At 44.9% G+C, this 24,702-nt stretch overlaps 1 protein-coding gene across 1 annotated transcript; it reads right to left on the minus strand.

Moving 5' to 3' along the window:
• Positions 1–618: 618 nt before the first annotated feature.
• VXN (vexin) lies at positions 619–24,702 on the minus strand. Its single transcript, XM_041768403.1, has 6 exons — positions 24,003–24,702; positions 19,600–19,655; positions 11,415–11,565; positions 7,443–7,504; positions 4,904–4,995; positions 619–3,041 (listed from the first exon to the last, which is right to left on the minus strand). Exons 1-6 carry the CDS (start codon positions 24,067–24,069, stop codon positions 2,858–2,860), a joined length of 612 nt encoding a protein of 203 aa, XP_041624337.1. The 5' UTR covers positions 24,070–24,702; the 3' UTR covers positions 619–2,857.

The raw sequence follows: 24,702 nt of genomic DNA on the forward strand, positions 1-24,702 counted from the left end.
CACAAGTATTGGGAGGGGTGGGGGGACTGCCAGAGAACACACAAGTAAGAACTGAAATATTTGACTGGACTTGGTCCTAACAGAGGCGATTTTATTACCCTAAATGTCCTGGAAACCCTGTTGCCTCTGGCGCGAGAAGACTCCAGCCTCCGTCATCCTGGACAGCAGTCTGCAGCTAGCCTTGGCGTCCTTCTGCAAGTGGCTGTAACGTGAGTCACAGGGGCAGTCTCCAGGGAGGCTGAACATGAGGTGGGCACAGAGGAGAAAGGCTCTGTCTTCCCTGGCCTCAAGAGAGAGACGCCAGTGGGCTGGGATGGCCGCTGGGCCCCCGGGGATTTGTGGTGGGGACTGAGGGGTTGGTATCAGTGAGGAGGGTGAGCCCAGAAAGGGCAGGTCATGCCAGGCCAAGCCCCATCAGAAATGGCCTTGGTGTTGACTGTTGGGCAGGGCCCATAATATCAAAACCAGACATTGCCTTAGGATGGAAAGAACATTCCAGATTCTTCCTCACAATCCTTTTCATTTAGGTAAAGGAACAGTGAGGTCCAGATTCATAATTCTTTCCCTTGGTGAAAGCCTTCTCTCATTCAATGAGGGAGACTCATACTCTTGTGGTGGTTTATTGGTGTCACAAACAAAGCATACTTTATTTTTATTTGAACTGGTCAGTTAAAACATTCTACGCAAGGCAAACACTTCATCATGAAATATTTAAATTAAAAATAAATAAGTTAGTTCCATCCTACAGGTGCCACATACGAATAGACGACATCAGCTACAAATTAAATAAGCTGAAATAAATAGTTTTGGGATTCTCTGATTGATAGGTCTGGCATTAATCACCTACTGGCTCTCTAACTCTTTTCCAGGCCCTGTAATCTATACTGTGCAAGACTCTTAGTCCATTGAGACCAGTCCTTCATTGAAAGAGCACTCAATGACCAAATCTCCAAATCATGTTATAACATGAGGATTGGGGGCTGAGCATCTAAAACAATGGCTGAAGGGCAAGGATCAGCAAGATGAAAGCCCAGAGGGCCAGGCCTCTTCTTCCTCCATGCCTCCTTATGGCTCACTGAGGCCATGGAAACAGGTAACTTAGCAAAAGGCAACATGTGGCCACAGAGCGATAGCTTATAAATAACTGTTGAGTCGGACTGGTAACATGGCCACATTCTTCATTGTACCAAGACTTGGCGATTTCCAACCTAGTCTTAGACTTTCACCATGGAGTATCTGATTTTGCTAAATGGGTAAGATTAATTCAAGTTTCTGAATTAGAAAACAAGCCTTCTGGGACAGAGTCGAGGCTACAGGTGACAGATTTATGGGACATGTGCCACTAATGCCCTCCACAGACAGGCATTTCTAACTGACCACTGCACTCCTGGATCTCAGGCCTACCTCCACACAGCACTCTAGGCGGCCTCTGCCAATCATTTGTATCTAGCGTTTGAGATGAAAATTATTTACTAACCTTGATCCTTCTCTATGTTCTGAACTATTCTGTGTGAATACACAGATACACAGGCAATGAAGCCTGATACCAGATGGGTCAGGCACCTTCAGGCTAATCATTTAACTGCTTTAAACTGTCATCTATTAAGTAGATAAGGACATCTAACTCAAAGTTGTTGGACAGAGAGAATGAATGTAAAGTGCTCAGTGTCATGTCTGACACATGGTAGGCATTTAATAAATGGGAGGTGTCATCATATTATCATAAGTCTATTGAAGTTAACAGTGGGATTGATGACATTTCCATTAAAAGAAGGAAAGCACTGCATTAATATATTAGGTTGAATCACATGAAATTGATCAGTTGTTTCTGACTTACAGAGATAGCAACTTCTTCAAGTTCAATCCAATACTTAATATTTCATTTAAATAACTTACTTTTTCCAACTTTATCAAATTTTTCCTTTCAAACATTGCCGCTAGAGACATACTCCTACCCCTCAAAACTATCCTCAAATCAGTTGCTAAAAAGTAAGCAAAGAAAGGAGTCTGGTGGACTTGAGGACCTAGTATCCAGTTCCACTAACCATATCTAATCACAAAATCTCATAAGGCCTTGGCTTTCTCATCTGTAGACTGGGAATAAGTGTGTTTTCTTTAATGGGGATAACGGATGGGAAACACTTTCAAAAGTTAGAATCATTTTGCCACTGCAAGGCATTATTAATTTCACTAGACTATGCCACTTCAGAAAACATTAGCATTCAACATTTAATTTTTAATCATGTTTTTCTATAGAAAAGCTGCACGTAGAAGAATAGAGAATTCATGCAATCATGCCAAATGATCAATACTGATCTTGACAATACTGTCAAATGGATATTAGAACTATAAGTAAATATAGAGTGCTTTGTCATTAAAAATTGTACCTTGTCAAGATGAAATAAATGTGATAAGAGGAGTAGTAAGAACCACTGTGTTTACAAGTGCCTCAAACATCAAGCTCTTATATTTATACCAGGAATCACACACATTAGAACAACTCACAAGGAAGACTGAGGAACTGCCTGCTTCCTTCCTTGGAGGTCTTTAAAATAGGTTGGGAAAATTTGATTGTGGTGTGGTTTTGCTTAAAGATAGGGATATAACCTCTAGGACCTCCCGAAGCCACTTTCAGATCCATGGCTTTATCGATTCTAAGAAGGCACACTTTTCTTTTGCCTTCGAAGGCGGGTTCCTTGCCTGTACCCTAAGCCAGGGCTATCGGTTAGTAAGAGATGGTGGTGTGTTTGGACCAGCTAGTAGCAGAGGTGAATGCGGCTCAGTTCCAATCTGGAAGCTTCCTCCCCCATTATGCAGTGAACTCTGGCCAACGCAGGGCACCTGGGGAGGGTCACCTTTAGTCAGCCTCAAAGGCACTGTTGGTAGCTCCCACATATTCAGACTTCTTCTTGTGCCTTGTCCACATTTTCCGGAGGATGCTAGGGACACCACAAGAAGCGCTTCCTGTCAGCGGTAGGGAGGCTTCTGCTCCCTGGGGAAGGGTTGGATACTCTTCAGTCATCTTCTTGAGATGTCTAGATCTAAAGAAGAGTCAGGGGTAAGTAGGGAGGACAGTCATTTCATAGAGCCAGACTTTCATTTTTGCCCTCAAGGAGTAGACCGAACTCTTACTTCACTTCTGCTCATACACCCTGTGACCAGGATGGAGGGTCACTGTTGGGATGCATATATGGATGACTTCTTTTGAGGGGTCCTTACAATGGGGTGAGGAGAGAAGGTGGCTCTTGGCACAGTGGTTCATGAATCTCAAATTCTGCTCTTGTCCCAGAGTCTCCTTTCCCACCCCTCCCACTTTTATACCAACAATCTTGCTGGAAAGGGCAAGCTTTCCAAAGCATTAGAGCTACTGAAAGAGCCTGAGCAATGGGGAGTACATCTTGCTGCTCACTGACTGACTCTGTGGCCTCAGGCGAATGACTTAATCTCAGCCAGCCTCAGTTTCCTCATGTACAAAAGAGGGATAATTTCACCTAAGTCACAAGACTTGTGAGGAAGAAAATGAGATAATAAAGCATTGGGCTCATTGTAGACCTCAGTAAATATTTATCTCTCTCCTCACTTCCTCCCCCTAGGTGAAAGAAATGGCCTTACTTTTCAATAGCCAGGCTCCAGGAACACATAGAAATGAGAATGTCTGAACTTAGAGAGAAAGGGGGACCATGGAGATCCCTCCGCACGCAGCTCTGTGGAGCAGAAAGTTTGGTCTGTACAGCACAGCAAGTTGTTGTGGGCTTAATTCAGCTTTCAGCAATAGCCATCGCTGCTCAGGACCATTGGCCACTAGACCTTCAAACAATCCACATGGTTTTCTGGCTTTTCACCAATTAGGTCCCAATACATTGAGTGACTTGGTTTTTATAATTCTTTCGAAATGATTTTCTTTCATCTAGGAGAGCTTCATATTAGTCTCTTCCTCCTGGGACTCTAAACTTTCAAGGTGTACACCTCTTGGGTTAATATTCTAGCACATGGCCCCTCTGACATGCACACATCTAACACGCCCCCAAGGATGTGCATTTCCAGCTGCTAGATTGTAGGTTTCTTGAAAACTAACAGCGGGAGTTTGTGCTAAATTCTTCACATATCATCTGATTCAGTTCTCACCATCATCCCTTAAGAGGGGTACTATTATCATCCCTGGTTTTGGGTTTTGTTTTGAAGTAAGTGAGGGCATAGAGGTTACAATAACTTGCCTGAAGTCATAGCAGGTTAGTGGCAGTGCTGGGCAAGCAAGCAGCTCAGAGTCAAGAGCCCACGCCTTGTATCCCTACATCACCCTCTGAATCACTTTTCTGCTATGTGCAGCATGGGGGAGAGTGGCAGAGGCATCAAGATACACGTTGACTTGAATTTCAGATACTTGCTTGCCATTAGTGTGACACTGGAGGCAGTGACGGGGTTGCTGGGGGTGGGGAGGTGGGGATTATCCAGTCCCGCTGCTCTAGCTGCTAGCTCTGGATCAGTCAACAGTAACATGGGGGTTATAAATTTGGTTTGAGACTTTTGTATCTTGCATATTTACCTTTGGGCAGGGGCCCTTAACCTAATTCATGAGGCATTTCTGACATTACTGTGCCTACCGGGAGGTTCTGAATATGACCTGTGATTACATCCATCTAATTAACCAAAAAGCCTCCCAAATGACACTTCTCCAAGTCTAAAGAGTGGTGTTAATGAAGTGGAAATCATCAAAAACACTTCAGCTTAATCCTAGGGAAACAGTTGATGAGGCGCTACAGAGACCTGGGATTATTGCCCTCATTAAAAGGTAATTTAAAGCTGGCATTGATTTTGTTTGAGCATCTTGAGAGTCTGTGAACCAGGCCACCTGTTACTCTTCTGTGGCAGGACGGGGGTGGGGGTGGGGTGACGCCACACTTACCCTCTGCTCAGAACACCTCCGTTCTCCGAGCCCGTGGCTGCGGCCTCCAGCACGCCGGGGGCTTTCACCGAGATCCGGGCCACCGGAGGAATCTGGGTGGTGTGGGAGGGGAAGGCAAGGTGAGGATGTGGCCAGGGTCCCAACTCTGGTCCCAATTCTGGCCCAGCTGGAGCTGGTTGAAAGGGGGATGGCTCCGTCGGTCCCCCACGTGGAACAAGAGTCCTCACACTTTGGCAGGCATCAGGACTCCCCTGCAGGGCTTGTTAGCACCACGCTGGGCCTACCGCAGTTTCTGATTCAGTAGGTCTGATGTGGGCCCGAGACTCTGCATTTCTAACAAGTTCCTGGGTGCTGCCAGTCCCAGGACCCCACTTTGAGAATCACTGACCCGAGGAGCCCAAGAGAGAGCACAATTCAATCTTACCTGAGAACTCTGTTCCCCCCTCGCTCTCACCCCCACTCCAATTGCCTGTGTCCACTTTGTGGTCAAATCCTGTAGATTTGTGCTTTGAAAGACTGTCTAGATTCGTGCCATACTCCCCATTTCCTCTGCCATAGCTTCCAGATCCATGACCCAGGACCTCCTTGCTTCCAACCAGTCTCACCACTAATCCCAGCCCTGCTGGGCCGGCAGCACCTCCCTGCTGCAGGCCAGACTGAGGTCAGCTCTGCAGCCTGTGCTTCCAGGCTCTGGAAAACTGGCTCCATCTCCTCCTGCAGCTCTATCTCTGCGATCCCCTGCGGTACGGTGACAGCTCCCATCCCAGTGTGGCTGGCCCCGGATGCTCACGCTCATTCCCGTACACAGCGAAGCCTCTCCTCAAGCACATGTACAGCTCTCCTTCCTCCCTTGGCTCCTTCACCCCCTGCATCATCTCTGCCTGCCATGTGAGGCCACTTCTTCCTGGAAGCCTTTCCTCAGGCTGGTGGCCTAAGTTGATTTATCTCTGCCCTCATGTCCCATGTCCCCACAGCACTGAGCACCTATGTGACATTTTTTTTGACATTCCACTAGTTCTTTCTGTGGTTCTCCTCTTGTTTCATATCCTTGTCTAGTCTGGTCCCCGGAAACGTGGCACAGTGTGTGTCAGGGTCTAGCACTTAATCCCTCTGGTGGCCCTCCCACAGCTCTCCTGATGGAGGTGCTAAGTGCTCAAGAAGCTTGCACTAAACGGAAATGTAACTGATGGCCTAACCAGGGCTAAATCCTTGGCTTAGTCAATGGGCATCTGCTTTGCTTTGTTCCTTCACCCCAACCCCATGGAAGGCTTAAGGTCACCACATTCCTGGAATTGCTGGGAAATTCCAGGTCAAGGACAGCATAATTACTGTCCCTTCTCTCTCTAGCTGGCCAAGGGTTGTGGGCAGAGTTACTGTGCCACCTTGTGGCCTCTCGGGAGCTCGCCCTCCCCATCGTGCCAACAGCCCAGCCCCAGGAACATAAGCCCATCTCTCCTCCACTCTTCTTAGTCCTCTTCCAATTCATGTCAGCACTGAATCAGAGTTAGCTGTGTGGGGGCTCCTGATAAAACAGCTTGTCCCATCCCTGCCTTTGTGTGGTTTTCCTAGTACAGGGATGACCTAAATGAGGTATTTGGATTCGATTTTCTGCTCAGACAGGGAGCAAAATGCTCAGTGTCCAACTAGTTCCATAAAGGATGATAGGGCCAGCCCACACAATCTCCTGGGTCTTTTTTAGACCTCACGTGGCACGATCCATCCATCTGGAGAGCTGCTGCTCGTGGAATCCAGGATGCCCACCTCACCTCTAGCAGTGATTCCACCCCTCCTGCGCTAACCCAGAGGGTAACCACATTCATGCCCAGAAGACGACACAGGAGATTTTTTTTTTTTTTCAGTGTGACCCTGAGCTAGATCTAGATGTGCACCACCTGATCTCCCTTCAGGGAAGGACAAGCTGCCCAACTGCTAGGCAGCCCACGTACCATGACAGAGCGGGGAGGAAACAAAGGCTTGGCCATTTGGGCCCAACTTAGGACAAAGCAGATGGGTAGCACTTGCCTCACAGCTCCCGCCAGGAGGTATCCAGTGTGCACGGCAGTTCAGCCTCTGCGCCAACCCACCTCCCTTCTCCTGCAGAGGTGCTGATCCCTAATGCACATCTCTTACCCCCATCCCACATCTCAGAGTCTGCTTCCAGAGACCCTAACCTGGAGTAGATGTCCTTCAGAGGTGTCCTGACTGGAGACACCCAGTGTTTCGTGTTTTCACAATATTTGAGACCCTTATAGCTGCCGCTGGGAAATTAGGCATTTCTACCTGACACGTGCCTGCCACAGAAACCACTGCTTTCCCCCCATGTTGGAGATGTCCACTAGGTAACACCTTCTTCTGCTTGCTTAGGACCTGAATTTCTGTCAAGAAAGAGTAACATCCAGGGGTGTGCTGTTAGCTCATAGACTTTAGGAGCAAAGAACCCTCAGTGTGCTTTTCTGATAATCCTCAGGCCTGAAACAAAGGACAGGGCAAGAAGTTTAAAGCACAACAGATAACAATGAACCAGGCTTATTTTACTTACCAAAGATTTTCCATATGCTCGATTCCCACACAGATTTGACGACTTGGTTTCCGAAATCCCCACTGCAAGGTTGAACAGAGGAGGCATTACTCAGTGGTACTCTGTGTTCTACTTCCCCCTGGTTCTCCGTCAATGATCTCATTTGCTAATCAATCCCAAGCTGAGAATTTCTAAAGGCTTTTGTGCCAAGCAGCAAAATCAGGCAGTAGGTTCAGGCAATGGGGCAATCGTCGTGTGGGGCACCTGTACCCCTGGCACTCCTCCCATCGCTGGGGGGGAAAGGTGGTAGAACTAAGGCCTAACAAGATCACAAGTGTGGAAGCATTTAGTACTGTGTCTGTGTGCAGTAGGTGCTCAGAGAATATGCCCTTAGCTGGTCCTTCCTTCTTTCCTAAGGTGTCACATCACAAGTTATCAAGAATTGAGTCTTTACTGCTGGGATCTGTTCAGCTTGTTGATCCTGGACACCTTTCTGTGGAAATGAGCAGAGAAGCCCTGTCTGCGGTGTTATGCACAGCTCGATGATGTGGGATGGTTGGAGTTCATCAGGGTCCTGAGACATTGGCTACATGAGACTTATGTGAGAACCTTCTTGCTATGCCTTTATGCCTGAAGCCCAATCTACTTCTGATTAATCTCTACCCTGAAGTCAGCAGCTTCTGAGAATCCAGGTGTTGAGCTGAGGTAGCTGGCAATAGGTGGGGGAAAGTTGGCTTTCAATATTGTCCTCTCCTTGGGCTGACATTCCAGAACAAGCCCCATCCTATCACACTATAGCAAATAGAGATAAAACACTCCCCAGCCCAAGGAAAAAAACATTTAAATGCCAATAAAATGAAGCTACAAGACTACTGAGATTAAATTGTAATGTACAGTGCTCTGGCATAAATAGTAGCAGCTCATAGTTTTGAGTATTTACTGTGTTGGGCACTGTGCTGTGAAACACATAAACATTGTCTCATTTAATCCTTACCATGACCCTGTTAGGTAGATATCATGATAGTCCCCACTTTCCAGATGAGAAAGTCAAGTCTTTGGAGATGCATAACAATCAGAGGAAGCCAGATAAGGATGATCCAGGGAATGGTGAACTGCTTTGGGGGTCTTGTAGGTCTGGAGAAACTTGGCTGAGGGACACCCTAACCCAGTCTGGGAAGTGTTTGCTAGGTAGAGACAGGAAGGACAAGCTGCAGGAAGAATGGGGTCAGAGAAGGTCGGGGAAACAATATAATGGAGTAGTCACAGAATTATACTGCAGCTCAGGGCTGCTGTGTATATCAATGGGCAGGGACAGGAGTGTATCACAAGAGGTGGCCCTGGAGAGGTCAGCAGAGAATGGATTTTGGAGGGCCTTGAACATGGTCTGGAGGGCAGTCGGGATAGGAAGGACATTGAACAGCAGGAGGATGGCAAAGGCAGATTTCTGCTTTAGACATACCCCTCTGGTAGCCTTGTAGGGGAAGAGGGCCAGGGTTGGATGCTACACACCAGAGATGAAGAGGATCTGAGCCCAGGTAGCCTGAGGTAGGTAGCAAGGGAGAAAGATGAGACATATCTAGTTGACATTGTCAGTGTTTAGTATGCGCTGTGGTGGGTGGAGTGGGGGTGGAGAGAACAAAAGGGTGTTGAGGAAAACATCCCAGCTGAGAAAGGAAGACAAGATTGAAGGAGGAGAATGCATTCCATTTGAACAAGTTGATTCTGAGGAGCCTGAGGACATCTCGGTGGAGACATTCCACAGGCAGCAGATTCTCCAAGGCCCAGGATGTGGTTGTCCCCACTCCAAGGCATTTGAGGCTCACCAGCTCAGGGCCTCATGGTGAGAGAGTTTCTCAGCTGGGTCTCTGCCTTCAGAGTCCCTGCAATTTCCAAGATTCCTCAGAGAATCTTTCTCCCACATGAGAAGGCTGCATCATCCAGGAGCCTTCTCCTACAGCTCAGGAAAGAAGCAAGCCTCCAGATCTGAGATCCCTGGAGACACACATCCTTCTGATGGGAGGATGGAAGATTTAGTACCCAAGGCCAGTGCCAAAGCCTTTTCCGTGGAAAGCCCTGGCTTTGACTCAGAAACCCTCCGTCTCTGTCAACCCCCTCTGGAATCTATCAGATTAGGGGAGCTGAAGGAATTGAATCTATGCCCAGCTCAATCCTTTTTTTTTTTTTAAACCTGACTGGCACATTCCCTGCATGAGCTGACTGTCACATGTTGGGCAGATTATCTCCATTTCGTTACTTACTGTTCTTTTATAGAATAAAAGACTGACTTGGACAGTCAAGCTACTTAGGAAGGAAAGTGGCCCCTAAAGCTAGATGATTGGGAAGATTCTTGAGGGCTGGGTGAGGGGGAATGGAGGCATTGGCTAGGAAATGAGAATACCTAGGATTTAATCTCAGTTCTGTTGCTAATAAGCAGTGTGACTTTGGGTCAGTTTCTATGGTTTCAGTCTCCTTTTCTGTAAAAGGGCATGGGGTTCTCTACCTTCAGTACGTGTAAGAATCACCTGGGGGCGGGGCTTGCTAAATCAGAGATTGCTGGGCCCCATCCCAGGATTTGATTCAATAGGTCTCTGGTGGAACCCAAAATTTACATTTCCAGCAAATTCCCAGGTGATTCTGCTGCGGCTGGCGACCCCACTGTGAGAACAACTTATTTGACCAACTAAATCCTTGCTAATCAATATATCGTGCTCAGACCAACATCTTCAACATCACCTGGAAGCCTCTTAGAAACAAAGTCTGGAGCCCTACTCAGTCTTGCTGAATTAGAATCTGCATGAAAACAAGATTCCCAGGTGATTCTACTGCACATTAAGATTTGAGAAACATGGCTGTACATTCATTTTGATTTTGTAGCTAAGATATTCTCCTTTTCTCTTTCTACACACACATGCACCCACCCACTCACCTATATATAGACACAGAGAATTTATCTCCTCTTAATTTGCAAGGCAGATTGTGGTTTTCCTAATGCTTTCACTCTACATATGTGTATATGTAATCTCTTAGCTAGAGAAGATATCTTCATTTATGCGATATTATATGTCGGATCGTAAAAACAGGATCAGGGTGTTACTGATCAAAGAAACCTTAGCGATCCAGTGGAGCATCTACGAAGGAGAGAAATGGATGGAGATACACTTGATGAAGTATAACTTCAGTTCTTACAACATACAAAATTGTCGACACCCAAATGCCTTGAGAAGGACATCCCAGACTTTCTATTGTACATTTTCGGAGTTAAAATATGAATTACTTTAGGCTGTGGACATTGACAGAAATAACCTAAACCAGCCGTTAAAGGCAAAATACCATCACAGACTTGGGCGGGCTAGTGGCAGGTTCCTGTTTGACCGCTTGGGGTGGAAGGCATCCTTAAAATAGCGAAGGTAAGGCTACAATGCCTCCAGTTTTCCAAACGCAGGTGTCCCTACATTCTTTTTAGAGATTGTTGCATAGCCCTAAGTCATTCACATTTAAGGTGGTGAGCTCTTAGGGTGGCAGTTTGCGAAGAGCCTGTGTAATCACACTACGGCCTGTCAAATAAGTAACGTAAGCTTCTGTTTCTTCCTGAGTCCTGTCTACGCTGGTTCTCTCTCCCCCAGAGCGGAATGATTCTCATCTCTTGAATCCGACAGGGCTTCCTGGGGAGCAGGACGGGAGGTGAGAGCATCTGTGCTGGCCCAGGAGGGTTTTTCAGGTAGGCGCCTGGAGAAGCTGCTGTGGGCGGGGCCCGAGGAGAGCAGGTGCCGCGGGAGCGGGAGCGCCGGGCGCCAGGGAGGGCGGCGCCCCAGGCCACAGGTGCGGCGCTCACCTGGCGTGATGCGGGGCGCTGGCGAGGAGCGTGAGACCCCTGGGAGGGGCCAGCCGGGCCGCAGACGCCGCAGCTGCCGGTCCAAGCGCGTCATCCGCCCCCCCCCACACCCTCCCACCCCCCCAGGGAGGTTCCAGGGGCTCGATCCGGGGCGCACGTACCAGGTCTGGCCGGGGCCTTGCCCAGGTGGGGGCCCTGCGGCCGCGCGCCGTGGAGCCGGCCCGACCTGCGGCCCTCGGCGTCGCGGCGCTCGCTGCGGTGCGGCAGCAGCTCCAGGGGCCGCGGCGTGTAGAGGTCCGACTCGATCACCACCTGCCGGGAGGAGGAAGGACAGTCAGCTTGTTGCTCTCCCCTCTGCGGATGCACCTGGTGCCCGCAGCGATGCAGCGGTGAGAGAACTCAACTGGCCTCCAGCAGGTCGGCCGTTTTAGCGAGCCGAATGGGCCCTGGTGCAGGAAGGTGAGGATCTGGGGGTTCCTCACCAGCAGTCCCTTCACAGTCAGGAGCCTGGGCCATCCGGCCAAAGATGCCACCTGCCCTGGGGCCTGACATGGTCGGCTGCAGGACAGGCTATTTGAAATGGAGACAGGTCTAGAAATCAGGGTCTTACAGTCTTTGCACTAAGCAGACTCTCGTTCTCGCGGAGGGAGAGCTAGGGAGAGGACTTGGGGCCCACCTAATTCCCAGGTTTAAAAAAAAACAAAACTGATGGCAAGACAGAGCTGGCACAGCTCCACGTGCTCACATTTACCCCACCTCGCAGAATGCCTGTGGCAGGTGCAGCTGGGAGATGAACGTCCACTATGTGTGGTTCGCTAAGTGGGAATTCCAGAAAACCAGACAGAATGCTAAGAGCTAAGGTGTTTCCAGTAATGATCACCTGCTGAATGGGTATTTTGGGAAGTACATTAAGAGGAAATCTCCCTTTTGTCAGGACCCACCAAAATAGGCCTTACAGGTTAAAATATACATACTTAAATATTGAAATAGTTTAAATGTAAAAACTTGAGACAAATAATACCATATTTTATCTTAATACTGGGAGTGATGAAGGGAATCCTAGCAGGTTTTGGCTCATATTATGCATATTTTTATACATATCCAGGACATTGAGGTCATTCATTCTGAATTTCTTTACTCCTTTGAAGCTGCTTAGAATCCCCAGTAGTACACCGCAGCTTCTCTGAGGCTTGCATTTACTCATTCGCTTGCTCCTTCAACAGATGCCCTTTGAGGGCATGTTTTGTACCAGGTGCTGGGTGCATCTGTGAGTTAGGTGGACCCATCTCAGTTCTCATTCTCTGGCTTTTGGTGTATCTCCCTCACTTGTCCGCATAGAACAATTGTGTGGCTTTTGGAGGATGCTGAAGCAAATAAGACTAAATTTTTTAAATATTAGGGTGACATTTCAATTTAGTGGAGAAAAATTGAATCTTTAATAACTCCTGTTAGAATAAATGGCAGGTGACTGGGAGAAATGGATCTGTGTTCACACTTCTCACACCAAAATAAATACCAGACAGATCAAAGATACATGTTAAAAACAAAAAACAAACACAAGAGTTGCATGTGGCTCAATATAACATTTGTTACATGTGATGGGGAATTATTCCTATGTACACAGAACTCTTACAAATCAATGAAGAGAAAGATAACAATAGAAAAATGGGGCAAAACCCATGAGCTGGCAATTGACAACAGACATGCAAATGGTAAACATGAAACCGTAAATATGAAGAGATATTGAATGGTAATTAAATGTAAATGAAAGCAAGGTTGTTGTGTCTTTTTTCTCCTCTCAGATTGTCAGTAATGAGGAAGGTAACTCCATTTGGGGTCACGCAGACCTGAGTTCACACCCTAGTTTTGACTTGTGATTATGCGGAAAGGAGATGTTCTTGTGTGTCCTTGCTGTCCTGGGGCATAGTAAATGCCTATCATTTGTAGAGACTTTAGTAGCAGGGCTTGCTCTCTTTCTTTGTGCCACATATTTATCTACAGAATCAGAGAACAGTTCGTGTCTCCCAAAGAGGAAAGTAGGAGAAGCTGTCACCCTTTGCTTCAGTTTACCACAAATAGTCCTTTGCTTAGAAAATTAATATATCCCAAATCTGGTCTTATCTGGGTTAGGAAATTAACTCTTCTCAAGTCCGTTGTAGGGCCCAGACTCATTCACTGTGCCTTTGGAGAAAGCTGAAAATTCAGCAGCATATAGGATTAGTACATTTTCTCCTCTGGGCACTGCAAAAGGTGGGTTCTTCATCCCCTCAATTATTTAAAATATGTATTCCTTTTTCCTCCCAGCTAAATTGAGATATAATGGACACATATGATTTTGTAAGTTTAAAGTGTAAAATGATTTGTGATACATTTATAAACTGTGGTATGATTAGGTGGTGTTTTTGTTGGCCTGGGGGCAGCACCGATCCACCCTGCAGCTCACTGGGGACTGGAAGGCACAGAGGTGGGTGGTCCAGCACTGACCCCCCTGCACTAACAGTCCCCTCTGCTTTCCTCCTTACCTTCCTTCCCCTTGGCCCTGTGCTCTGCCATGATGTTGCCCGGAACACTGGGAATTTCCTGGATTACTGGTAGTTTGGATGTCATTCCCCTGGACACGTCATATTTGGCTAGCTAAGGACTCTCTCCTGGAATGAGTTGAATTGGAGAGACCTGAACCTCATCTCTGACACAGGGCTCTTGGCTGTCACAGATATTTCTGATTTGATTTTCATTCTTTTTTTTTTTTTTTTTTACGATAGTCACAGAGAGGGAGAGAGAGAGAGAGAGGCAGAGACACAGGCAGAGGGAGAAGCAGGCTCCATGCACCGGGAGCCCGACGTGGGACTCAATCCCGGGTCTCCAGGATCGCGCCCTGAGCCAAAGGCAGGCGCCAAACCGCTGCGCCACCCAGGGATCCCTTGATTTTCATTCTGTCAGCATTCTCCTAAATGAGGAGGAGTGAGACTGGTATGTTTTCAGACCTGCTTTGTGCAAGGAAAAAGTAAAGCAAGGGGCAGCCCCGGTGGTGCAGCGGTTTAGTGCCAACTTCAGCCCAGGGTGTGATCCTGGAGACCCAGGGTCGAGACCCACATTGGGCTCCCTGCATGGAGCCTGCTTCTCTCTCTGCATGTGTCTCTGCCTCTCTCTCTCTCTCTCTATCTCTGTGTCTGTGAATAAATAAGTAAAATCTTAAAAAAAAAAATGTAAAGCAGGTAATGAAAGCCTGCGGAGTCCAGGAGGGAGACCCAGCATTTCCTCCTCTGAAAGGAAAGCAAATGTTCCCTTTAGGAACAAGAAACTCCACCTCCGCAATTCCTGCTCTGCTTTGTGGGGCGGGAGAAGAGAATCAGGAGGGAGGAAGAAAGGGAGAAGTATTAGCTGCTTAGCCCTCTGCTGGATGTAGGAAGTTCCTTGGGCATAAGGATGAGGCTGATTTCTTCCCAGGTCACAACTTAGGGGTATCTTCTCTAGTTCCCAAAGGATGCCAATAGCAGGAAAGGAAACAGTGGAGGTGCCCAGTTCAGATTTCTTTTTCTTAGCTGGTACTTGGTTCTCATTTCTCACATAACAGAGACTCTGAGAGGGCTCCAGGGAGTGCTTTGGACCCACACCAGGAAACAGACAGCTGAATGGATGACTGTGGCCTCCTGAAAGCCTGGGTTATTTTCTAGTCTCTAGGACACAGTTTGGGTGACTTAATGCTCTGGTCTCGAAGTAGTCTGAGAGCAAGCTTTTTAGCACCTTGAGTACAGGGGTAAGATAGGGAAACAGGGAGAGGGAATGGAGAAGTTGGGCTGGTGGAGAGCTGGAAAGATCCATGAGACCTAGGTGATGGAGAATCATCATTATTTAGGGCTGCTGATGGGATCCATAGCAATGTTCTAGCCCAACTCCCAAATTTTACACATAGGGAAACTGAGGCCAACAGAGATCATGTGTCTTCAGGGTCACAGAGCTATAAGGGGCAGAGCCAGGATGAGGGCTGTGGTTTTATGACTTCTAGGTGAGGGCTCTTTGTAAGACCCACAGAACTACCTACATCCAGATAAATTTCAAGTGCAATTGATTGCTCAGTGGATTTTGAAAAATCAGTAGATTTCCAGACCAATTTCTCCCCAAAGGGTTGAATCTGGGGAGAATGTGACATTTACAATCTCATTTCTCCATCTTTCCAGGGGGTGGTGCCACTGCTCATTATGAGGGGGCTGGGAATCAGTGGTCACTGTGTGGCCTAGATGTCCACACCTTAGTGATTCTTTGGCACTAAGGGTGGCTTAGAGAGGAGAGATCTTTATAAAGGAAGGAATCTGACTTTACATGGTAGCCCAAGGAGAACAGACACAAATAAGAATTTCAGGACAAAGAAAGTCATAAATGTTGGTAGATTCAAGCAGTTACAAAATATGAATATTTTCCTTGGGAACTCAAAGGGAAGCCAAGAGCCAGATGGATGAGAAAACAAAAAATCAGAGACCGTTTTTTTTCAGGACTCACTTCCTTCATCTTAGGTAGACTAAGACCTTTCTTGTCTTTTCTAATTTGAATGTTCTGTACAGCTGGGGTTGAGGTTTGCAAGCAAAGGATGAGTCAGGGGTTTGGGGAAATGAGAAATTTAGAGAAGAGCTCAAAGGCCAGAGGGCATAATTAAATTGTCTCACCTGGAAGAAGACTGCATAGCTGAAGACAAGACCCAGCTTCTATTTTTTTTTAAATCAAAAGCAAATTTTAATATGTATTCATATACTTGAGTCATTTTTCTTCTCTGAGTAAAAATATTTTGGGGAGGGAAAGTCATAAACCATAGCATGACAGTCTTTCTCAAAAATTTCCACTCCCAGGGAACCTGAGAGCACAGTTCTACAGTACCTGGCTGAAGTCAAGGCTGCTTCAGGAGGCTGTGCCCTGTATTTTGGTTGCTTTGTATATCTCATGCCCATGTGGCTCCATCACCACCACGGAGGGATGTCTCCTTTATCTAGGTTCTAAATCTGAGAAATTTCTTCCCTAGAACCTATTTAACTGTTAGAAAGTATGATGATTTAGTTTCCATTTTAAAAACTTTTGTAAATATTGTTGTGTCTATAAAGTCAGTGGATATCAGTGTTAGGAGTGATTCAGATAGGAACATTGTTTAAGGTTAGAAATTCAAGGCAAGAACTTGGTTGGTAACAAACTATTCCCAATTCCCAAGGGATCTTTCTGGAGCCATGAATGATTTGTGGCTCCTTCAAATCCAGAGTAATGTCAAACTCAACCCCTTTGACCAAAAAGTCTGTTGTGAAACTTTCCTTAAACTGCAAATTACCTACAAACAACCCCTTCCCTTTCCATTTTAAAAAAAGACTTATTCATTTGGAAAGAGAGGGTGTGTGTGAGTGTGGGGAGGCACAGAGGAGGGAGAGGGAGAGATAATCCTAAAGCCTATGGAGGGGCTCCATCCCAGGCCCCTGGGGTAATGATGTGAGCTGAAATTAAGAGTTGGCTGCTTAACCGAGTCACCCAGATACCGCTCACTTTCCATGTTAGATAACATCCACTGTTCCTTGAAAGTTGGGAGCATTTTTCTTCTGGACTAGGACTTAAGTTTTCAGGGACCAGGAGAAAGGTAAGAATCTCTTCCCTACCACAAAGAAATCGTCCATTTATTAAAAGCCCTTTTTTTTCTTTCAGGGGCCCTCCCCCTCTTTTTTATATTCTTTGAGAATATAAAATATTCTCAAAAGTCATTTAAAAATATACAACAGAAAAGTGGGCAAAAGACATGAATCAAGAACCTATAGAGCACAAATATCAAAACCCCTGAAAAGATGAAGAATGTTGTTAATAATTAAAGAAATGCAAATTAAAACAAGATATTTTTCACCTATCAGATTGTCAAAGATTAATACTGATGACCTATAGTACTGGTTTTGGTAAAGGTACTTTAAACATAATTGCTAAGAATTTTGCAATGGCTATAAATTTTTTTCAATGTTCATGTCCTTTGAGCGTTTTCTTTTTTTAAAATTGAGATATAGGGGATCCCTGGATGGCTCAGTGGTTTAGTGCCTGCCTTCAGCCTGGGGTGTGATCCTGGAGGCCCAGGATCAAGTCCTACATCAGGTTCTCTGCATGGAGCCTGCTTCTCTCTCTGCCTATGTCTCTGCCTCTCTCTCTCTGTGCCTCTCATGAATAAATAAATAAAATCTTTTAAAAAATTAAAAAATGAAAAAAATAAAAAATAAAATTGAGATATAATTGACATATAACACTAAGGAGGTCAATGTATTGATTTGATGACTAAGCCTTTTCATATCTGTGAATTTACCCTCAAAAACATTTTTTTTAATCTTTTATTATTTTTTATTTATTTACTTCTGATAGTCACACAGAGAGAGAGAGAGGCAGAGACATAGGCAGAGGGAGAAGCAGGCTCATGCACCGGGAGCCTGACGTGGGATTCGATCCCGGGTCTCCAGGATCGCACCCTGGGCCAAAGGCAGGCGCCAAACTGCTGCGCCACCCAGGGATCCCCCCTCAAAAACATTTGTATAAGAGCATGAAAGGTATGTTCAAGGATTTCACTCGTGGCATTGTTTTAGTAGAAACAATGAAGAAACCTCATTGATTGGGAATTTGGTTAAATAATCTAGAAAACTTCAGATGTGATTTGGGTAGAAAATTATAGTACATTCATACAATGGCATGGTATGCAGCCTTTATAAAGAAGGAGATATGTTTCAATTGGCACGTAAAGAAGTTCAAGATTTTTAGGTTAGTGAAAAAAGCAAATTGCAAAACAGTATGTTATCAAGCAATGGAGCATAATGATATGTTAGTATGGGAAATTTTCACTTAAAAAGTGACAACAGGAGACACCTGGTTGGCTCAGTGGTTGAGTGTCTGCCTTTGGTTCAGGTCATGATCCCAGGGTCCTGGGGTCAAGTCCTGCATCAGACTCCCCAAAGGAGCCTGACTCTCCCTCTGCCTGTGTCTCTGCCTCTCTCTGTGTCTCTCATGAATAAACAAAATCTTAAAAAAAAAAAGTGCCATCACTAAATGAGTGCTTGGTGTGTGTCAGATTCTGGACTAAGCACTTTACGTGTATTAAATCATTCGCTCCTTCTAATGGTTCTTGAGATATTATTCCCATTTGAACGGTGGGCAACTTGCTCAAGGTCACCTAGCTAGAAATGGATAGAACTGCAATGTAAGTCCAGGCAGTGTGACTTTAAGTCTACATACCTAGCCATTATGTTCTGCAGCTTCTTAGAATTTTCTAATATTATATTTTATATGTTCATCGTATTTGAAATTTTATAATGGGCACATACTACTTTGGGAATTAAAAAAGTCATGTTTATCAAAAACAACAATGACTAAAACCTATCTCATTCCCAGGATACTTAAAATAATTCTTTTTTAAAAGAGGAGAATAGGCTTTCAAAAGCTGAGATACTTAGAAAATCAAAATGGTGTTCTATGAAAAATTGTTATAGTAATAAAAACCCCAGCATAACCAAGAGGAAACAATTAGCAGTTAAACATTTTCAATGAAAGTACAAAGATGGATTGACAACTTTTGTGTAGAGAAATATGTAAGCAAAATGAGAAATGTACAGCATCATTTGGCTCTAATGACATGTAAACTAATTTTAAGGTAATGCAAATTCTTATTAGAGTAGCAAAGGATAATATAAAAAAATGAAAGTTGATGTTAGGTTGGAGGTAAATGGAAAAGCATTGCTGGAAGCCTGGCAACTGTTCAGAATTCCTAGTAATATGTGACAAAGCCGTAAGCCAAAACCATTTTTTAAAAAAATCACTATTCTCTGCGTCTCGCAGAGTGTCTCTTACACATAGTAGGAATGCAAATATTGGGTGGATGAATAGATGAATGGATGGATGGATAGATGAAACTCTTCTTATCCTTTTACTTGTTAATTTACCAAGGAATTAATCCAAAAGAACAGTATTTTGTACAAATTAATTGCAGTACTATTCATAATAGTGGAAAAAATGGAGCATCACAAATGCCAACAATAGGAGACCACTAAGTCAGGAATGCTATACTCATCGTGGACTCTGTTTAAATAAGAACAAAATTTTTTCAGAGAATGAGATTTACTCTATACATCTGGGGGGTTGGGGGAAATGACAGACTAGGGGAGTCCAATTCAGGGCTGTTTCCTGTCTGGTTGACATTTGTCAATTATTTGGGTGAAGTGGAGGACAGGAAATCAGGCAGCAGCAAATGCCATAGAGAAAAGCTTCCTGGCTATTGAGGGCAGGGGAAATGAAGAGCTAGATGCTGCTTTTGTATTGAAAACCAATAAAACGGATCAGAACTGAAGTTGTCCTTACATTCTTGGTCAAGAGATGTTGAGAGCTTTTGACTCTTCTTCTGGCTGGACTGGACACTGCAAAGAGAGAGAAAGGAATGGTTTTAGAGAACATGGGTGAGGCTGATGTAGCCTCAGAGAGGGTTTGCACGTAGAAGGGGGCAGAGCGCCAAGAAGGGACGTGGGGAGACTCCAGGGTGTGATTACAATTTTAGGTGTTACTTGGCTGAGTGCACCAAAGTTCATAGCAGTAGCATTCACAACAGCCAAAAGGTGGAAACAACTCAAGCGTCTACTAATAGATGAATGGATAAACAGAGTGTGGTGGTATATGCCTACGGTGAAATATCATTCAGCCTTAAACAGAAATAAAATTCTGAATACATACAGTAACATGGACCAACTTTGAAAACATTAAGATAAGTGAAATAAGCCAGACACAAAAGGACACATATTTTATGAGTCCACTTAGATGAGTTATCTAGAGTATTAAACTCAGAGTCAGAAAGTAGAACAGAGGTTATGAAGGGGTTAGGAGGAGAAGGGAATGGGGAGTTGTTATATAGAGATTTGGTTAGGGGTGATGAAAGTTCTGGAAATGGATAGTGGTGATATCTTCACAACAGTATGAATGTACTTCATGCCACCGAGCTGTACACTTAAAAATGCTTAAATGGTGAATTTTATATCATGTATGTTTTACAACAGTAAAAAAGCTTAAAAAATCAACTAACTGTTAAAAAATGTTATTTGGTTGGAAGAAGGTGTGCATTTTGTTGAAAATGGAGATACTCAGGCATCTCTTTTTCCTACTGCTACTAGAATGATTTATTTGGCACTGAAATCCCACCGTGTCACTGCCCTGCCTAGAACTGAGATGACTTCTGGTCACATATCAGATAAGTGACCAGATGAGTGCTGGGAGGTGTCATTTTCTGCAGAGCACCTATAGCCACGAAACCTGGTGGACAGTGTGCTAGTTCATAGCCATGGTTCCAGACTTCTTTTACTTGAGTGTGAATCAGAACTGGACCACTTGCCAGTTATGTGACTTGGGGAAATTACCCATCCTCTCCACGACTCTCCCCATCTGTAAGACGGGTAATTAATAGCACCCATTTCAGAGGGCTGTGACGAGGATTAAATGAACTAATTTTTGTAAAACCCTTGGTCCAGTGCCTGGCACAGAGTAAGTTCCCCAAATTAGTGGTGGTTATTCGGATTTTCCTCCATTTCTGCAAGTTGAAAGCAGGTGGAAAGAATATGTAATAACTTCTAGATACTATAGCATTCCATTAGGATTTCTCTTTCTGGAGTTTTCTCCATTTCCTCCTGCTGTTCCCTGATTCCCCTCCCTACCCCCTCCCATTGCTGTTTATTCTCAAGAGAATTATTTTGAATGCTGTGGTGCCATTTACACTAGAATAAAACCCCCTCTGCTGTGTCTCAGGAAATAACTTCTGGTATAACTTCTTGGTAAAACCACAGCTTTTATCTTTTGTATCTACTGTGAATTTTGTCTATGAAATCTTTCCCTTAAAGGGCTCTCTTTCTCTCCAGAAAGTAAAAATCCACACTTGTCCTCAGTTATAGACTTGATATCTATGTCCTGTGCCTTTAAAATACTTCAGTAATACTATAACACTTGCTGTTGCCATATTTTTTGTGAGACATTAAGATGGTTCGGCTGAAAAAAACAAATAAATATTAAGCTGAACCCAATATGTGTATGCATGGGTGTGTTGGTTAGAAGGACATGCTACAACAATATAAACATAATAATAGCTCACATTGAGCTTTACCAGGTGATGGCTTATTTGCCTTATCTCATTCACTCCTCATAGCAACTCTGTAAGCTAGGTACTCTGCATTATCTCTATTTTATTGGTGGGGATACTGAAGTTGGGGGTCACCCAGTCGATGGTGGTACAAGGCCCTATTCTCTTAACCATTGGCCTCCCTGCCCATGCTGTTGAATCTGTGCTCAGAAAATGTCTTGGTCATTTTGGTCATGCTAAACTGTAGCACTGGGAAGAGGGCATACCAGAGAGAACTATAACCTTGTTAGACAGAATTAAGCCACTTTCTCTTTCTATGCATAAGGAACATGGGCATGTAATGAAGAGTTACCAATCTCTTATAAGCAATGACTTAAGAAGAGCTAGCACTGTCTTCTTTCACTGAAATCCCTCTGCTCGAGAGCTTTGGAGAAAGCAAGATGAGGCAAAAAAAAAAAAAAAAAAAAGGAAGGAGGAAGAAGTGAACTTCTTCCATTCATGGTCTAATGTAAGACTGCAAAAACTCCTTTTTTGGAGAACAACTTCCTGAGCAGTGAAATGTCCATGAATACCAATGAATACTTGGTTTATTACCAGGAGATGGCCATGAATGAAAATGGCAAGAAAGGAACACAGGATTAAATATTTTATCTCCGACTGAACATATTCATTGCTCTAAATGTGGAATAAAGATAGAAATCATTTTGTAAGTGATGTACTTAATGATGCTTACTACATGCTGAGTTACTGTTCTAGAAGCTTTATGTTTTATCTGTATTTCAGTTTCCCCCCATAATAACCCTAGGAGGTAAATTCTAGCTCTCCCTTTTACAAACGTGGACATTCAGGCCAGAGAGATGAAGCCTGCCCAAGGTGACACAGTACAGAATTGGCAGTAGTCTCTTGACCACGACACTAAGCAAATGGAGTCAAAGGCCCCGTTTTAAGTGATTTTATTCAGGTGAAGTGTGACATACTCCTGAATTGTTGAATACATTTTTAATTAAAAAGGACTATGAGAGGCTTTGGTTTTTTTTCTTCCTTTAAAACTTAAGTGGAAAAAAATTACAGAAAATAGATACATCTTAACGTTTTCATATGTGCTTCCAATTTTTTTTTCTCACGTAAAAGAAAGAAAATATTAGGCAAGTATAGATTCCCTTTCTACTCCCCGCTAATTCTGCTTCCATCTCTCTAGAGCTAGTAAGATCACTAATTTGATCTGCATCTTTCCAGCCTATGTTTTCAGACTCTCTGTGGATGGGTATCCATCAGCTGTTTTGTATTGCCAGATACAGTAATTGTTACCATACACATAAAATTTTCAGCCAGCCTCCCCCCCTCCTCAACATTATATATTTGAGATCTGTGTCCATACACATAGATCTAGTTCATCCCTGCTGACAACTGTGGAATATTCCATAGTACAATGACACCGCATTTTACCCCCTCCCCTCCTCAAGGACATTGAAGTTATTTCCAACTTTGCCCCCCTAGAATCAATGCCACTGTGAACATCCCCGAGTGAGAGCATTCAGAAGTGGAACTGCAGGGTCGGAGGGTCAGCTTTGACTTTCCAGGTACTTTTCAGAGTCTCCAGACAGAGTTCCAACTCCTACACGTGGGCAGACTCCTAGCTCTTTTTTCTCTCTATGTGGCAATAGATGTCAAAAGCTTTATTTATGTTCTGCAGGCTGTCTCTTTGTGGTCAGGCCGAGTGTCTCCCTTCCCCCCCAGCAGTGGCCCTGTCAGTGGCTGACACGGGAAGAAGAAAGGGATTGTTTGAACAGGGGGTCACAACACCAGCAAACATCCAGCCCCCTTCATTCAAGTCTGACAATGAGACCAGGGCTGAGCCAGAGTCCCAGGCTCTCCCAGTGAGGCAAGGGCTGCAGGGAAAGAACAGAGGGAGCAGGAGAGAGGGCTGAGCTGTGGAGGGGGTAAGGGAACTGTCCAGTAACCAGACACCTGCTGTCCGCTGAGCTCCCACACAAAGCCCTTCCTGGGACTTGACACCGTTCACCCCCAGCACAAGAGCGGAGTCACGCGTTGTGGTGGTGCTCGTTTCAGGTGAAGTTTGGGAGCATGGCCCTGGGGTCTGGTTAGAGGCCAGTCCTGGGTCAGGGCATTGGACTGTAGGCCCCTGCCGGGAAGATTTCTCCTCACTCACATTTCATGGCATAGTTAGAAATCATACTTTTGAGCCAGCCGGTTCTCATTTCAGAGCCCACTTGCTCAGTGGAGAAGGAGAATCTCTCTAGCTGCTCAGGGAATTTTGTTTTCATCTCTGTTTCCTAAAACAATGGCTTGCTGTCACTTTCATTCCGCAGATTGGGTTGCCAGTATTGAATTAAGTGACACTGGGAGCATTTAACTGCCCTCATCCCCCCCCCCCCCAGCCGCCCCCACCCTTTGATGGATGATTTCTCAATGATTGATGTTCATCCCGTACCTCCTTTTCAGAAACAACAACAACAACAACAACAACAACAGCAACAGCAACAAATACCATCACGAGAGACCTGAGCCCATCAAACCCTCCGAGAGACCTGAGGATAAACCCTAGTAAACTAGCACGTGATTGTCTTTAACCTCCAGCATAATAAGGTGCCTCCGTAAGGAAACCGTCAAGGGCAATTTTACTCACCCTTGGAAGGGATCACCGTGGTGAAAACTTCTATATTTTCATCACTGCAGCTGTAAATCTGATGCATCGTTTCAGCCTCCTCTCCCCCAAAGTGCCGGGAACCGGAAGCCTCTCCCTGAACCCCTAGTCTCGAGCTTTCCTAATCCAGTCTGGCTCAGGGATCATTGTGCAGATCCACAAAAGACAGGCTGCTGCTGTGATCTCATCTCATTCCAGAGTCTTCACTGCAACATTTTCTAATCCCATCTGTCTTTTTTTTTTTTTTTTTTTTTTTTTTATGAATCCTATTATTGTAAACCTTTGATTGAGCGTGGAGGCTTCAGTCCCCTCCCAGCCAGGATGTATTTAACATTTTTGTTTTGCCGTGTCTGCCGCAGTGATTTTGGAAGTCTTTTGTGAAGTAACGATGAAATGAAATCGCCGACTTGGTTAGAGATTTGGAGCTTGGCTGAAGGAAACGTGAATTTTCGTATCAGCAATTACCCTTTTCATTTCAGAAATGAAGGGGTGCTTCCCCCCCGCTCCTCCAGAAGAACTGGATATTCAGTAATTTGTCGTGTGTTAATTTGGCTTCCTTCTAAGTTTCTATTTTAAACAAAAGGACTGTTTCTCTAGAGCATTTTCGCCTCATGCCAGTGCATGAGAGGCTGACATTTCTAGAGAGCAGTGTACTTAGCATCTCCTTGTATAACCCTTCAGG

This window comes from Vulpes lagopus, chromosome 9, assembly GCF_018345385.1.
Source record: "Vulpes lagopus strain Blue_001 chromosome 9, ASM1834538v1, whole genome shotgun sequence".
Classification (NCBI taxonomy): domain Eukaryota; kingdom Metazoa; phylum Chordata; class Mammalia; order Carnivora; family Canidae; genus Vulpes; species Vulpes lagopus.